We start from the raw sequence: 18,439 nt of genomic DNA, 5'->3' as shown, positions 1-18,439 counted from the left end.
ATCTATCTATTATCTATCTATCTATTATCTATCTATTATCTATTATCTATCTATCTATCTATCTATTATCTATTATCTATCTATTATCTATCTATCTATCTATCATCTATTATCTATCTATCTATTATCTATCTATTATCTATTATCTATCTATCTATCTATCTATCTATCTATCTATCTATCTATCTATCTATTATCTATTATCTATTATCTATCTATCTATTATCTATTATCTATCTATTATCTATCTATCTATCATCTATTATCTATCTATCTATTATCTATCTATTATCTATTATCTATCTATCTATCTATCTATCTATCTATCTATCTATCTATCTATCTATCTATCATCTATTATCTATCTATCTATCTATCTATCTATCTATCTATCTATCTATCTATCTATCTATCTATCTATCTATTATCTATCTATCTATTATCTATCTATCTATCATCTATCTATCTGTCTATGATTATTAACAGTCCATATATCTTGTATTTCAGGAAATCGTTCTATTCCGGTCACGCGTCCTTTGCCATGTACTCCATGTTATACCTCTCGGTGAGTATACGCCGTGTACAGCATGTGTAGATATGTAGAGTTTATGGGCTGAGTCTGCTTGGATGGTGGCTACATGTAGGAGGAAGCGTGATATACAGCGCATCATGACATTACTCAACTCTCGTCTATATGAGGACGGTGGTTTTGCGGGTTTATATTTCGAGCTAGCAATCATTTGTACTAGTCCTGGTAACGGAAGAAAACTCGTCTTTCAACGTATGTGACACTTGGGAGAATATAGTGCACAGATATAGCAGAGCTGAGCGCCATAGCTCTTTCTTTCTTTCTTACATCTATTATCTATCTATCTATCTATCTATCTATCTATCTATCTATCTATCTATCTATCTATCTATCTATTATCTATTATCTATCTATCTATCTATTATCTGTCTATTATCTATTATCTATATACAGCTCTGTCAAAAATTAAGAGACCACTGCAAAATGTTCACTTTGTCTGATTTCTCTCTTTATAGATATATTTCTGAGTAAAATATAAATTGTTCATTTATTCTATAAACTACGGACAAAATGTCTCCAAAGTTCCAAGCGATACATTTTGTATTTATTTTCTGAAAATGAGAAATGGTCAAAATAACAAAAAAATGCATTGCTTGCAGACCTCAAATAATGCAAAAAAACAAGTTCATAATCATTTAGAAACATCAATACTAATGTTTTAACTCAGGAAGAGTTCAGAAATCAATATTTGGTGGAATAACCATGATTTTTAATCCCAGCTTTCATGCGTCTTGGCAGCTTTCCACCAGTATTTCACACTGCTTTTGGGTCACCTTATGCCACTCTTGGTACATAAATATCAGCAGTTCTTCTTTGTTTGATGGCTTGTGACTATCCATCTTCCTCTTGATTACATTCCAGAGGTTTTCACTGGGGTTCAGGTCTGGAGATTGGGCGGCCATGACAGGGATTTGATGTGGTGCTCCTTCATCCACACCTTGATTGACCTAGCTGTGTGGCATGGCGCATTGTCCTGCTGGAAACACCAGTCCTCGGAGTTGGGGAACATTGCCTGAGCAGAAGGAATCAACTGTTTTTCCAGGATATCCTTGTATGTGGCCTGATTCATACATCCTTCGCAAAGATTAACCTGCCCAATTCCAGCCTTGCTGAAGCATCCTCAGATCATCACCGATTCTCCACCAAATTTCACAGTGGGTGCGAGACATTGTGGCTTGTACGCCTCTTCAGGTCTCCGTCTAACCATTAGATGACCAGGTGTTGGGCAAAGCGCGAAATTAGACTTAGAAAATTAGAAAATTACCTTACTCCAGTCCTCTATGATCCAATCCTTGTGGTCTTGGGCAAACTTCAGCCTGACTCTCCTTCTCATTGATGAAAGGCTTTCTTGTACCTTTACATGACTTGAGTCCTGCTTCTAGGAGCTTGTTACGAACTGTTCTTGCCGTGAACTACACCCCAGCTGCCAATTGCCATTAATTTTGTAGGTCACTTGATGTCATCCTGCGGTTGCTGAGTGACATTCGAATATGATGACTGTTATCCCGGTCAGTGGAGAATCGTTTTCGCACTCTGCTGATCTGTAGCTTTGTTGTCCCCAATGTCTGCTGCTTGACCTTGTTGTAATGGACTGCCGTCTTAGAAATTGTAAGGATGGAGGCAACATGACGCTCACTGTGTCCCTCTGCTAGTAAAGCCAGAATTGAGCCCTTCTTTTCCTCAATCTAGACTTTTCTTTTCCACTCCTTTCGCATGGTTAAAAGTTATTTTTTTATTCCTATTACTTTTGGGATATTACCAGCACTTGTTTTGCCATCCAGCTTGTCCTATTGCAAGAGGATTGTGAACACCACAGCAAGGTTTTTGATACTTTCCTTCGTTAAATAAGATTTGGTTCAGGTGATGATCACCTAATCAGAAGCACATTAAGTAGAATGAGGTGTATCATCTATCTTCACAGGGTTTATAGTCTCAGGGATCTTATGGCGCCCAAGATCTCAAACGCCATGTTGTTTTCTCAGAATAACATGAGATTAATTCTGCTAATTCCCGGTAAGCGATGATGTGATTCTTCCTCGCTGTAGACTGGACGACTCCAATACACAAATAATTTAAAAAAATGTAAAACGAAAAATGTGACTTCCTTCTCATGATCTTCATAGGAGGCCTCTGACATGACTCAGCAATATATATTGCAGTGTAAGACGTGTGACACATGACATAGGGGCCGGTGACAGTGATTCAGGCAGATTGTGTAAGAGGTCTCCATGATGTTCTGTACATGGAGCCTATAATACACATGACATCATGAGGGCAGCATATCCTGTGCATCATGCCTGTTCGTATAGAGTTCACCAGCAGGGATGGGCAAATCTGCTGACATGACAAATCAACATTTTCGCTCCAATTTGGCCAAAATATTCAAGTAGCATCAGATTTATTTAATGTACAGTAAATGATATCTGTGATATTTTGATCTAATTCATCTCCAGAAACCGGAGAATAATAATCTAGAATATTAAATATACACTATATATATTTATCCTTACTTTGCATTGGCTTTCACCTAATCCTCCATGTGCAGCTTGCTTCTTCTGGTCCAGTCAGCTGTCTCCATAATGTTCTTCGGCAGCTCTGGTGGTCCCTCGGCCTGAAACGTCATGATGATGTCTCCTTCACTTGTCCTTCTGTGCAGCTTCCTGCCCAATGTTCCGCACAGCTAGCTCTCTTGGGCCTGGTTTTCTGTCTTCATTCCTTCTGTTGATCACTAGGTCTGACCATAATAATGTGGCACTCACCAATCCTCTGCACAGATAGCGCTCTCTGGTGCAATCTTCTGTCTTCATTCCATCTGGTGATCACTATGTCTGACCATACCAATGTGGCACTCACCAATCTTGTGCACAGCCAGCTCTCTTTGGTGCAATCTCCTGTCTTCATTCCATCTCGTGATCACTAGGTCTGACCATTACAATGTGGCACTCACCAATCCTCTGCACAGCTAGCTCTCTCTGGTGCAATCTTCTGTCTTCATTCCATCTGGTGATCACTATGTCTGACCATAATAATGTGGCACTCACCAATCCTGTGCACAGCTAGCTCTCTTTGGTGCAATCTCCTGTCTTCGTTCCATCTTGTGATCACTAGGTCTGACCATAATAATGTGGCACTCACCAATCCTCTGCACAGCTAGCTCTCTCTGGTGCAATCTTCTGTCTTCATTACGTCTGATCACTATGTCTGACCATAACAATGTAGCACTCACCAATCCTCTGCACAGCTAGCTCTCTCTGGTGCAATCTCCTGTCTTCATTCCATCTCGTGATCACTAGGTCTGACCATTACAATGTGGCACTCACCAATCCTCTGCACAGCTAGCTCACTCTGGTGCAATCTTCTGTCTTCATTACGTCTGATCACTAGGTCTGACAATTCATCATGATGTGGTACTCACTAGTCCTCTGCACAGCAAACTCCCCCTTGTCCTGTCTTCTTTCTTCACAGTGTTCTTAGGCAACTCAATCGCTCTCATGGCTTCACAGGCTGTAATGATGTTACCCTTCCACACAGCTAGCTCTCTCTGTTAAAGTCTTCACAGTACTTTGTCAGCTCCAACGCTCACTAGCCCTCACAGCTTGTCATGCTATCACCTTCACCTGCCTTCCATTCAGCTCCTTCCCTAATCCTCCACGTAGCAAGCTCCCTCTGGTCCGGTCTTCTTTCTTCACAGTGTTACATAGAACTTCCAGTGCTCATAAGTCCACATTGGTGTCACTGGCTCCCCTGCACAGCTAGACCACTTTGGTCCACTCTTAAGTAGAGTTGAGCGACCTTGACTTTTTTAGAGTCGAGCCGGGTTTCGCGAAACCCGACTATCTCAAAAGTTGGGTCGAGTGAAATCGGCCGATTATGACGTAAAGTCGGGATCGACCGAAACACGAAACCCAATGCAAGTCAATGGGGCAGCATAGTCGGCAGTGAGTGGGGGCCAGGAAAACACCTAGAGTGCCCATTTTAATGTCAAAACCATCCATTCTTCTTAATGAAGCTTGTCAAGCGTAATTTACCTTATAATAATTGGAAGGCATTTGAAATTGGGGGTCATTTGGCTAAAGTTGTGGTGGGTAGGGCTGGTTCAAGTAATTAGTGGGCCCAGGAAATCTGGACCACATCACGGCAGTGGAGCAGGGAGAGGTAAGTATTTCAACTTTGCAAGTGCTGTGAACCTGAGCAAGCAGGGGGGGCCCACTCGTTGGCATTGGCACTGGCACAGGGCCCCTCAAAGTACAGCGGTGTGTTTGCACGGCGGGGGCGCCTCCCACCGGCAGCAACACTTTTGCGTACCATGAGAGGCCCTGTGCCAGTGACGTCGCCAACTAGTATTCCTCCCCCCACCTGATGAAGGAACCTGCACTTTCATCTGCACCTTCCTGTTTGTCCCCGTGTAAGGTGGTATGGTATGCGGGAAGGGGGACCTGACTTTCAGCAGGGTCACAATCTTGCAGTGTAGCGTGCACGGGAAATGTTGCGTTGTGGGTCAATGTACCAGCAGACTCATCTATCACTGGCTGGGCAATGGGCAGGATGAGGAGGAAACACAGATATAGGCCCAAAGAATAAAGTGGGCTAAATGCAGTTCAAAATTGGTAACACAGGACTAATCAGGGGGCATTGCAGTGGAGGACAACTGGAATGAGAGGCTGACACAGAGAGTAGGCCCAAATCAGTAAGTAGTCGAAATGCAGTTCAAAATTGGCAACAGTAGTAAACAGGCGGCACAGCTTTGTTCAGTGGAGGAGAACAGCAAGGAGTGGCAGACACCGATAGTAGGCCCCAACCCAACTAGTAGGCCAAATGCAGTCTAACATTAACAACTACTTAACGAGCGCCTGAAAACGGAATTTTAGGACAGGAAACCAGGAGAACAGCAAGGAGCGGCAGACACCGATAGTAGGCCCCAAACCAACTAGTACGCCAAATGCAGTTGTTCCGTTTAACCACAATTTAATGAGAGCCTGAAGATAGAAGTTCAGGAAAGGCAACCTGGAGAACACCTTGGAGTGGAACACACCATCTCTCTACACCCCATACCCAATTTGTAGGTCTAATGCAGCGTAGTTTCCAACAACTACTAAACGAGAGCATGATGATCGAAGCATTGGCGAGGAAACCTGGGGAACACCTTGGAGTGGAACACACCATCTCTCTACACCCCATACCCAATTTTTAGGCCTAATGCAGCGTAGTTTCCAACAACTACTAAACGAGAGCATGATGATCGAAGCATTGGCGAGGAAACCTGGGGAACACCTTGGAGTGGAACACACCATCTCTCTACAGTGGAACGCACCATCTCTCTACACCCCATACCCAATTTGTAGGCCTAATGCAGCGTAGTTTCCAACAACTACTAAACGAGAGCCGGAAGATCGAAGCAATGGAGAGGAAACCTGGGGAACACCTTGGAGTGTAACACACCATCTCTCTACACCCCATACCCAATTTGTAGGCCTAATGCAGCGTAGTTTCCAACAACTACTAAACGAGAGCCGGAAGATCGAAGCAATGGAGAGGAAACCTGGGGAACACCTTGGAGTGTAACACACCATCTCTCTACACCCCATACCCAATTTGTAGGCCTAATGCAGCGTAGTTTCCAACAACTACTAAACGAGAGCCGGAAGATCGAAGCAATGGAGAGGAAACCTGGGGAACACCTTGGAGTGTAACACACCATCTCTCTACACCCCATATCCAATTTGTAGGCCTAATGCAGCGTAGTTTCCAACAACTACTAAACGAGAGCCGGAAGATCGAAGCTCAGGAAAGGCAATCTGGGGAACACCTTGGAGTGTAACAAACCCTCTCTCTACACCACGGAAGGGCTGATTCTTAGGAAGGAAGGCTGTCGGAAAGAAGCAGGGCGCGTCCGAGGGTGATTATATTCTTATTAGGTATATACTCACCCTCGGACGCGCCCTGCTTCTTTATTTGTAATGAATGTTTATTTGCAATGTGGTTTTGACTTACTCTATTTTTTTGGTAAATAATGATTTTATTATTTTCATTGTTTTGCATCTTCTTGGCAATAATATAAAGAAGACGCGACAGGACAACACTCGGTGGATGCCATATCTGTGTTTAAAATTGAAAAAACCTTTCAGTTAACTACTTGCAGGAGAAAGTTATTGTAGCTGGTGGCCATTTTTAGTACTGTACCAGATTTTTGTTGTATGTGTTTGTTTTTAATGTTAAAATGTCTGCATTTGATATCTCTCCAGTATTTTCTTTTTTATAAGCAAAATACTTATTTTTATATTTTCTGATGTTGGTTCCAGGGGTACACGGGCAGCAGTGGTGTGGTCAGTGGAGGCCTAGTGGAAGGAGTGACCGCAGACAGGCATCGAAGGCCTAAAATAATAACACATGGCTGTAGGCAATTTTAAATTGGTTCCAGGGGTACACGGGCAGCAGTGGTGTGGTCAGTGGAGGCCTAGTGGAAGGAGTCACCGCAGACAGGCCTAACATAACAAAAATGTCAATACAATGGTATTGTCAGTGGCAGGCATTGAAGGATGTCAGCGCATAGACTAAACATTGGTGGAGCTGTGAGATAATTTTGCAAGTGGTAGAGCACTGTTTGAGCTGGGGTGGGGGGAAACTGTCTTGTGGCCGGCGGTACAGGCCCAGGGCCCCTCATATTACAACGGTGTGTCTGACGTTGGGTGCGCACCACCACCGCCAGAGACACTTTATTGTACTAGGAGGGACCCAGTGGCAGTGCCGTCGACCAAAAGCGGGCTCACCCACCTCTTCATACAAACTGCACTCTCACGGGTGCTGTCGCCAAGTGTCGATACCACGGCCCCGTGTGGGGAGTTTGGCCATTTAGTGAGGTGTAAACATGTCGTATGCTGGACAATCAGGTGCAGAAAATTACGAGATTGGAAAAGGCATTCAGAATAGTCCACAGGCAAGACCTTTTCATAGGAAAGCTAGGTGTCAGCCGGGCAAGGTGGGGCAAAAGATTTCGAAATCCAGTTGTGGTTCATTTTAATGAAGGTTAGATCATCTACATTTTGGGTAGCCAGACGAGTCCTTTTTTCTGTTAGTATTGAACCTGCAGCACTGAATACTCTTTCTGATAGGACACTAGCTGCCGGGCAAGCAAGCTCCTGCAATGCATATTCTGCCAATTCTGGCCAGGTGTCTAATTTTGATGCCCAGTAATCAAATGGGAATGACGGTTGAGGGAGAACATCGATAAGGGATGAAAAATAGTTTGTAACCATACTGGACAAATGTTGTCTCCTGTCACTTTGAATTGATGCTGCAGTACCTGTCCTGTCTGCGGTCATAGCAAAATCACTCCACAACCTGGTCAGAAAACCCCTCTGGCCAACGCCACTTCTGATTTCTGCCCCTCTAACACCTCTGGTCTGCTGGCCCCTGCAGCTCGTGTGAGAACGATCACGGGCGCTGTGTGCAGGGAATGCCAGAAGCAAACGGTCAACAAGAGTTGATTGTTTGGTTGCTAATATTAGTTCCAAGTTCTCATGTGGCATTATATTTTGCAATTTGCCTTTATAGCGAGGATCAAGGAGGCAGGCCAACCAGTAATCGTCATCATTCATCATTTTAGTTATGCGTGTGACCCTTTTGAGGATACGTAAGGCATAATCCGCCATGTGGGCCAAAGTTCCAGTTCTCAAATCTGCGGTTGTGCTTGGTTGAGGGGCAGTTTCAGGCAAATCCACGTCACTTGTGTCCCTCAAAAAACCAGAACCCGGCCTTGCCGCGCCACCAATTTCCAGTGGCCCCGGAAAAGCTTCCTCATTAAAAATATAATCATCCCCATCATCCTCCTCGTCCTCCTCCTCCTCTTCGCCCGCTAACTCGTCCTGTACACTGCCCTGGCCAGACAATGGCTGACTGTCATCAAGGCTTTCCTCTTCCTCAGCTGCAGACGCCTGATCCTTTATGTGCGTCAAACTTTGCATCAGCAGACGCATTAGGGGGATGCTCATGCTTATTATGGCGTTGTCTGCACTAACCAGCCGTGTGCATTCCTCAAAACACTGAAGGACTTGGCACATGTCTTGAATCTTCGACCACTGCACACCTGACAACTCCATGTCTGCCATCCTACTGCCTGCCCGTGTATATGTATCCTCCCACAAAAACATAACAGCCCGCCTCTGTTCACACAGTCTCTGAAGCATGTGCAGTGTTGAGTTCCACCTTGTTGCAACGTCTATGATTAGGCGATGCTGGGGAAGGTTCAAAGAACGCTGATAGGTCTGCATACGGCTGGAGTGTACGGGCGAACGGCGGATATGTGAGCAAAGTCCATGCACTTTGAGGAGCAGGTCGGATAACCCCGGATAACTTTTCAGGAAGCACTGCACCACCAGGTTTAAGGTGTGGGCCAGGCAAGGAATGTGTTTCAGTTGGGAAAGGGAGATGGCAGCCATGAAATTCCTTCCGTTATCACTCACTACCTTGCCTGCCTCAAGATCTACAGTGCCCAGCCACGACTGCGTTTCTTTCTGCAAGAACTCGGACAGAACTTCCGCGGTGTGTCTGTTGTCGCCCAAACACTTCATAGCCAATACAGCCTGCTGACGTTTGCCAGTAGCTGCCCCATAATGGGAGACCTGGTGTGCAACAGTGGCAGCTGCGGATGGAGTGGTTGTGCGACTGCGGTCTGTGGACGAGCTCTCGCTTCTGCAGGAGGACGAAGAGGAGGAGGAGGGGGTGCGAACGGCTACAGCCAATTGTTTCCTAGACCGTGGGCTAGGCAGAACTGTCCCAAACTTGCTGTCCCCTGTGGACCCTGCATCCACCACATTTACCCAGTGTGCCGTGATGGACACGTAACGTCCCTGGCCATGCCTACTGGTCCATGCATCTGTTGTCAGGTGCACCTTTGTGCTCACAGATTGCCTGAGTGCATGGACGATGCGCTCTTTAACATGCTGGTGGAGGGCTGGGATGGCTTTTCTGGAAAAAAAGTGTCGACTGGGTGGCTCGTAGCGTGGTACAGCGTAGTCCATCAGGGCTTTGAAAGCTTCGCTTTCAACTAACCGGTAGGGCATCATCTCTAACGAGATTAGTCTAGCTATGTGTGCGTTCAAACCCTGTGTACGCGGATGCGAGGCTAAGTACTTCCTTTTTCTAACCATAGTCTCATGTAGGGTGAGCTGGACTGGAGAGCTGGAGATCGTGGAACTAGCGGGGGTGCCGGTGGACATGGCAGACTGAGAGACGGTGGGAGATGGTATTGTTGCCACCGGTGCCCTAGATGCAGTGTTTCCTACTACGAAACTGGTGATTCCCTGACCCTGACTGCTTTGGCCTGGCAAAGAAACCTGCACAGATACTGCAGGTGGTGCGGAAAATGGTGGCCCTACACTGCCGGAAGGGATGTTGCGTTGCTGACTAGCTTCATTGGCCGAGGGTGCTACAACCTTAAGGGACGTTTGGTAGTTAGTCCAGGCTTGCAAATGCATGGTGGTTAAATGTCTATGCATGCAACTTGTATTGAGACTTTTCAGATTCTGTCCACTGCTTAAGGTAGTTGAACATTTTTGACAGATGACTTTGCGCTGATCAATTGGATGTTGTTTAAAAAAATGCCAGACTGCACTCTTTCTAGCATCGGATACCTTTTCAGGCATTGCAGACTGAGCTTTAACCGGATGGCCACGCTGTCCTCCAACAGGTTTTGGCTTTGCCACGCGTTTTGGGCAAGATACGGGCCCGGCAGATGGAACCTGTTGCAATGTTGATGCCTGCTGCGGCCCCTCCTCCTCCGCTTCAGAACTGCTGCCGCCTGCACCCTGTTCCCCCAATGGCTGCCAATCGGGGTCAAGAACTGGGTCATCTATTACCTCTTCTTGTAGCTCGTGTGCAACTTCGTCTGTGTCACCGTGTCGGTCGGTGGTATAGCGTTCGTGATGGGGCAACATAGTCTCATCAGGGTCTGATTCTTGATCAGCACCCTGCGAGGGCAATGTTGTGGTCTGAGTCAAAGGACCAGCATAGTAGTCTGGCTGTGGCTGTGCATCAGTGCACTCCATGTCAGATTCAACTTGTAATGGGCATGGACTGTTAACTGCTTCACTATCTAAGCCAGGGACGGTATGTGTAAAGAGCTCCATGGAGTAACCCGTTGTGTCGCCTGCTGCATTCTTCTCTGTTGTTGTTTTTGCTGAAGAGGACAAGGAAGCGACTTGTCCCTGACCGTGAACATCCACTAACGACGCGCTGCTTTGACATTTACCAGTTTAACGAGAGGAGGCAAAAGAGCTAGAGGCTGAGTCAGCAAGATAAGCCAAAACTTGCTCTTGCTGCTCCGGCTTTAAAAGCGGTTTTCCTACTCCCAGAAAAGGGAGCGTTCGAGGCCTTGTGTAGCCAGACGACGAACCTGGCTCCACAGCTCCAGACTTAGGTGCAATATTTTTTTTCCCACGACCAGCTGATGCTCCACCACTACCACTACCCTCATTACCAGCTGACAATGAACGCCCCCGGCCACGACCTCTTCCACCATACTTCCTCATTGTTTTAAAAACGTAAACAAACTAAGGGTATTTGTTGCTGTCACACAAATTACACGGTGAGCTATAACTTCAGTATGATTTAGCTACCCCTTTACAGGTGAGTGAGACCACAACGAAAATCAGGCACAATGTTACACACTCTGTTGTTGGTGGCAACAAATGAGAGAGATGCCACACACGCAGGACTGTCACTGAAGCACAAATGTAAATATTAATCTCCCACTGATTAGATTTTTTTTTTTTTTAAGGGAGACTTTAGGAAAAAAAAATAATAGAATAAAATGATTTTTTCAGGAAGAATTTAGAAACCAAATAAAATAAAATGATTTTTTCAGGGAGAATTTAGAAAACAAATAAAACAAAAAAAGGCTTTCTATGGCCCACTGAGTGAGAGATGACGCACACAGGAGTCAGGAGTGGCACACAAGCCCAGAGGCCAATATTTATCTCCCACTGATTGATGTAGTGATTTTTTCAGGTAGATTTTGGAACCCAAATCAAGCTAAAAAAATAATAGGCTTTCTATGGCCCACAATTGGAGAGAGAGAGAGAGATGGCACACCCAGGAGTCAAGACTGGCACACAAGCAGAAAGGGCAATATTAATCTCCCACTGATTTGTTTTTTTTTGTTTTTTTTTTCAGGGAGACTTTAGGAAAAAAAAAATAGAATAAAATGATTTTTTCAGGAAGAATTTAGAAACCAAAGAAAATAAAATGATTTTTTCAGGGAGAATTTAGAAAACAAATAAAACAAAAAAAGGCTTTCTATGGCCCACTGAGTGAGAGATGACGCACACAGGAGTCAGGAGTGGCACACAAGCCCAGAGGCCAATATTTATCTCCCACTGATTGATGTAGTGATTTTTTCAGGTAGATTTTGGAACCCAAATCAAGCTAAAAAAAATAATAGGCTTTCTATGGCCCACAATTGGAGAGAGAGAGAGAGATGGCACACCCAGGAGTCAAGACTGGCACACAAGCAGAAAGGGCAATATTAATCTCCCACTGATTTGTTTTTTGTTTTTTTTTTCAGGGAGACTTTAGGAAAAAAAAAATAGAATAAAATGATTTTTTCAGGAAGAATTTAGAAACCAAATAAAATAAAATGATTTTTTCAGGGCGAATTTAGAAAACAAATAAAACAAAAAAAAGGCTTTCTATGGCCCACTGAGTGAGAGATGACGCACACAGGAGTCAGGAGTGGCACACAAGCCCAGAGGCCAATATTTATCTCCCACTGATTGATGTAGTGATTTTTTCAGGTAGATTTTGGAACCCAAATCAAGCTAAAAAAATAATAGGCTTTCTATGGCCCACAATTGGAGAGAGAGAGAGAGATGGCACACCCAGGAGTCAAGACTGGCACACAAGCAGAAAGGGCAATATTAATCTCCCACTGATTTGTTTTTTTTTGTTTTTTTTTTCAGGGAGACTTTAGGAAAAAAAAAATAGAATAAAATGATTTTTTCAGGAAGAATTTAGAAACCAAAGAAAATAAAATGATTTTTTCAGGGAGAATTTAGAAAACAAATAAAACAAAAAAAGGCTTTCTATGGCCCACTGAGTGAGAGATGACGCACACAGGAGTCAGGAGTGGCACACAAGCCCAGAGGCCAATATTTATCTCCCACTGATTGATGTAGTGATTTTTTCAGGTAGATTTTGGAACCCAAATCAAGCTAAAAAAAATAATAGGCTTTCTATGGCCCACAATTGGAGAGAGAGAGAGAGATGGCACACCCAGGAGTCAAGACTGGCACACAAGCAGAAAGGGCAATATTAATCTCCCACTGATTTGTTTTTTGTTTTTTTTTTCAGGGAGACTTTAGGAAAAAAAAAATAGAATAAAATGATTTTTTCAGGAAGAATTTAGAAACCAAATAAAATAAAATGATTTTTTCAGGGCGAATTTAGAAAACAAATAAAACAAAAAAAAGGCTTTCTATGGCCCACTGAGTGAGAGATGACGCACACAGGAGTCAGGAGTGGCACACAAGCCCAGAGGCCAATATTTATCTCCCACTGATTGATGTAGTGATTTTTTCAGGTAGATTTTGGAACCCAAATCAAGCTAAAAAAATAATAGGCTTTCTATGGCCCACAATTGGAGAGAGAGAGAGAGATGGCACACCCAGGAGTCAAGACTGGCACACAAGCAGAAAGGGCAATATTAATCTCCCACTGATTTGTTGTTTTTTTTTTTTTTTTCAGGGAGACTTTAGGAAAAAAAAAAAATAGAATAAAATGATTTTTTCAGGAAGAATTTAGAAACCAAAGAAAATAAAATGATTTTTTCAGGGAGAATTTAGAAAACAAATAAAACAAAAAAAGGCTTTCTATGGCCCACTGAGTGAGAGATGACGCACACAGGAGTCAGGAGTGGCACACAAGCCCAGAGGCCAATATTTATCTCCCACTGATTGATGTAGTGATTTTTTCAGGTAGATTTTGGAACCCAAATCAAGCTAAAAAAAATAATAGGCTTTCTATGGCCCACAATTGGAGAGAGAGAGAGAGATGGCACACCCAGGAGTCAAGACTGGCACACAAGCAGAAAGGGCAATATTAATCTCCCACTGATTTGTTTTTTGTTTTTTTTTTCAGGGAGACTTTAGGAAAAAAAAAATAGAATAAAATGATTTTTTCAGGAACAATTTAGAAACCAAATAAAATAAAATGATTTTTTCAGGGCGAATTTAGAAAACAAATAAAACAAAAAAAAGGCTTTCTATGGCCCACTGAGTGAGAGATGACGCACACAGGAGTCAGGAGTGGCACACAAGCCCAGAGGCCAATATTTATCTCCCACTGATTGATGTAGTGATTTTTTCAGGTAGATTTTGGAACCCAAATCAAGCTAAAAAAATAATAGGCTTTCTATGGCCCACAATTGGAGAGAGAGAGAGAGATGGCACACCCAGGAGTCAAGACTGGCACACAAGCAGAAAGGGCAATATTAATCTCCCACTGATTTGTTGTTTTTTTTTTTTTTTTTCAGGGAGACTTTAGGAAAAAAAAAAAAATAGAATAAAATGATTTTTTCAGGAAGAATTTAGAAACCAAAGAAAATAAAATGATTTTTTCAGGGAGAATTTAGAAAACAAATAAAACAAAAAAAGGCTTTCTATGGCCCACTGAGTGAGAGATGACGCACACAGGAGTCAGGAGTGGCACACAAGCCCAGAGGCCAATATTTATCTCCCACTGATTGATGTAGTGATTTTTTCAGGTAGATTTTGGAACCCAAATCAAGCTAAAAAAAAATAATAGGCTTTCTATGGCCCACAATTGGAGAGAGAGAGAGAGAGATGGCACACCCAGGAGTCAAGACTGGCACACAAGCAGAAAGGGCAGTATTAATCTCCCACTGATTTGTTTTTTGTTTTTTTTTTTCAGGGAGACTTTAGGAAAAAAAAATAGAATAAAATGATTTTTTCAGGAAGAATTTAGAAACCAAATAAAATAAAATGATTTTTTCAGGGAGAATTTAGAAAACAAATAAAACAAAAAAAGGCTTTCTATGGCCCACTGAGTGAGAGATGACGCACACAGGAGTCAGGAGTGGCACACAAGCCCAGAGGCCAATATTTATCTCCCACTTTTTTTTTTTTTTTCCAGGGAAAATTTATAAACCCATTAAAAAAAAAATAAAATAAATAGGCTTTCTATGGCCCACTATCTGAGAGAGAGAGATGGCACGCTTAGGACTGGCACACAAGCCCAAAGGCCAATATTAATCTCCCTTTTTTTTTAAGGGAGAATTTATAAAACAAAAAAAAAATAAATAAATAGGCTTTCTATGGCCCACTATTTGTGAGAGAGATGGCACACTCAGGACTGGCACACAAGCCCAGAGGCCAATATTAATCTCCCACTTTTTTTTTTTTTTTCCAGGGAAAATTTATAAACCCATTAAAAAAATAAAAAAATAAATAGGCTTTCTATGGCCCACTATCTGAGAGAGAGAGATGGCACGCTTAGGACTGGCACACAAGCCCAAAGGCCAATATTAATCTCCCACTGATTGATTTATTGATTTTTTTAGGTAGAATTTAGAACCCAAATAAAGCAAAAAAAAAAAAAAAATGGGCTTTCTATGGCCCACTGAGTGGGTGATGATGCACACAGGAGTCAGGAGTGGCACACAAGCCCTGAGGCCAATATTTTTCTCCCACTGATTGATGTAGTGATTTTTTCAGGTAGATTTTAGAACCAAAATCAAGCAAAAAAATAAATAGGCTTTCTATGGCCCACTGAGTGAGAGATGACACAGACAGGGATGGCACTCTAGCAGAAATGTCAATCTTAATCTCCCACAAAAAAAAAAAAAAACAGGGAGTGTCCTTCAATTACTATCTCCCTGCAGTAATCTCAGCCAGGTATGGCAGGCAGCAATAAGGAGTGGACTGATGCACAAATTAAATAAAAAGTGTGGACAAACCAAAAAGATAGCTGTGCAGAAAGGAAGGAACAAGAGGATTTGTGCTTTGAAAAAAGCAGTTGGTTTGCACAGCGGCGTACACACAGCAATGCAGCTATCAGGGAGCCTTCTAGGGCAGCCCAATGAGCTACAGCGCTGAGGGGGAAAAAAAAAAATGTAGCTTCCTCTGTCCCTGCACACCGAAGGTGGTGTTGGGCAGTGGAAATCGCTACAGCACAAGCGGTTTGGTGGTTAATGGACCCTGCCTAACGCTATCCCTGCTTCTGACGAAGCGGCAGCAACCTCTCCCTAAGCTCAGATCAGCAGCAGTAACATGGCGGTCGGCGGGAATGCCCCTTTATAGCCCCTGTGACGCCGCAGACAGCAAGCCAATCACTGCAATGCCCTTCTCTAAGATGGTGGGGACCAGGACCTATGTCATCACGCTGCCCACACTCTGCGTGTACCTTCTTTGGCTGAGAAATGGCGCTTTTCGCGTCATTGAAACGCGACTTTGGCGCGAAAGTCGCGTACCGCATGGCCGACACCGCACAGGGGTCGGATCGGGTTTCATGAAACCCGACTTTGTCAAAAGTCGGCGACTTTTGAAAATGTTCGACCCGTTTCGCTCAACCCTACTCTTAAGTTTTCAAGGTGCTCTTTGGCGGATCCAGTGCGAAACTATACCTCATGGAACATAATGATGTTTTCTTCACCTGCTCCTCCTTGGAGCTCCCCACCTGTCCTACACTCAACTAGCTCACTCTGGTCCAGTCTCCTGTTTTCACAGTGTTCTTTGATGTTCCTTAATCGCCCAGTGCTCACTAGGTCTCACACATTGCGGTAACATCACTCTCATCTATTCCTCTGCGCAACTCTCCTCCTTGACCTACACAGCTAGCTCCCAATGGTCTAGTCTTCTGTCTTTATCGTGTTCTCTGGTGATCAGTAGGTCTCATGTGTCATGATACTGCACACAACTGTCTTTCCATGAAGCCCACGACCCAATCCTCTGCATAGCTAGCTCCCTCTGGTCATCTTTCCTCACAGACTTCTTCAGCAACTTCAGCACTCACAAGACCCCACAGATAGTCATGATGTTAATGTCACCAGTTCTTCTGTACAGCTAGATCCCTCTGGTACAGTCTTCTGTCTTCACAGTACACTTTGGCCTCACATCTTTTCATCAAATTTCCATCTACTGTCCTTTAGAGCAACTGCCTCCCTAATCCTCCACACAACTAGCTACCTCCGGTCTAGTCTTCTTTTTTTCACCATGTTCTACAGCGACTCCAGAAATCACAAGGTCTCATGCACAGTCACCTGGCCCTCTTTTTCAGCTAGCTCCCTCGGATTCGGTCTTCAGTATTCACAGTGCTCTTCGGCAGCTCCCATGCTCACTAGATCTCACGTATTATTATTTATTATTATAGCGCCATTTATTCCATGGCGCTTTACATGTGAGGAGGGGTATACATAATAAAAACAAGTACAATAATCTTGAACAATACAAGTCACAACTGGTACAGAGAGAGGACCCTGCCCGCGAGGGCTCACAATCTACAAGGGATGGGTGAGGATACAGTAGGTGAGGATAGAGCTGGTCGTGCAGTGGTTTGGTCGATCGGTGGTTACTGCAGGTTGTAGGCTTGTCGGAAGAGGTAGTTCTTCAGGTTTCGATGGTAGGTGAGAGTCTGATATGTTGTGGTAGAGAGTTCCAGAGTAGGGGTGATGTGAGAGAGAAATCTTGTATGCGATTGTGGGAAGAGGAGATAAGAGGGGAGTAGAGAAGGAGATCTTCTGAGGATCGGAGGTTGCGTGCAGGAAATTACCGGGAGACGAGGTCACAGGTGTATGGAGGAGACGTATGATCATGATGTCACCCTTACCTGTTTCTCCACAGCTCCACGTCCAATCCTTCACTCAGCTAGTTCCCTCTTGTCTGCTGTTCTGTCTCCACAGTGTTCTTCAAAGCTCCAGCATTCTTTAGGTATCATGTGCTGTCATAGCTTCCCTTTTTGCAGCATGTTCCTTCTGTTCCAGCCTTCCATCTTCACAGTGTTCTTTGGTACTTTCTGTGTTCACTAGATCGGGGATCAGTAACTAGTCAGCATGGAGTGATGCAGATTATAATATTGTGTGACACCTAGTCAGTGACCAACTTCATAATGACTAGGCCTCACTTAGTGACTAGGCCTTACTCAATGACTAGGCCTCATTTAATGACTAGACCTCGTTCGAGGACTAGGCTTCAATCGATGTCTTGATGTGTATTGTTCAGAGAGATCATGACATTGCGTGAAAAGCCTAGTGAACATCGCCTAAGGTCTCATTCACACATGAGTATTTTTGCATCAATATTTCATCAGTATTTCTATGGCAAAACCAGGAGTGTCTCCAAAATACAGAAAGGGTGTCAATCTTTCAATTATAGTTTTTCTCCGTAAGTTTCACTACTGGCTTTGACATACAAACATGGATGCAAAAATATTGATGTGTGAATGAGGCCTAAGAGTACTATGAAGACAGAAGACCAGACCTGAGGGCGCTAATATCACTGAGGACCTGGCAGAGAGCAGCGTGGTGGGACAGTCAATGGTCAGGGCAATGTGAGAAAATACATTTTAACCTCTTCCTGGCCCTAAAACAAATAAGATGAATGAAATAAAAAATAAATGTGAAATTCAAATCAAATTTGATTTACTTCACATCTGTTGGCTCATATCTCGTCACCAACTAACCCCTGGATGACTTTTAAGGACATTGTCTACCATGGACAATCCCTATTCATTAATTGGATCTATAATAAAAATAACTTTGGCACAGTGCTGGAAGCTTCAACGATTGGCTACAATAAGGCAATAAGGGGTCATTTTTTCTGCATTGCCCCCGATGGTGAAATG

General features: G+C 43.7%; 1 protein-coding gene across 1 annotated transcript in view; it reads left to right on the top strand.

The window, feature by feature from the left end:
- Positions 1-18,439, top strand: part of LOC138677285 (phospholipid phosphatase 3-like) — a 32,604-nt gene that overhangs the window by 9,057 nt on the left and 5,108 nt on the right. Inside the window, exon 4 of the mRNA XM_069767316.1 lies at positions 508-565. Within this exon, the coding sequence (XP_069623417.1) occupies positions 508-565 (58 nt within the window). The remainder of the gene's footprint in view (positions 1-507; positions 566-18,439) is intronic.

Source organism: Ranitomeya imitator, chromosome 4, assembly GCF_032444005.1.
Source record: "Ranitomeya imitator isolate aRanImi1 chromosome 4, aRanImi1.pri, whole genome shotgun sequence".
Taxonomy (NCBI): Eukaryota; Metazoa; Chordata; class Amphibia; order Anura; family Dendrobatidae; genus Ranitomeya; species Ranitomeya imitator.
The sequence above is the reverse complement of the archived record's forward strand: the minus strand, read 5'-3'. Positions and strand labels throughout refer to the sequence as shown.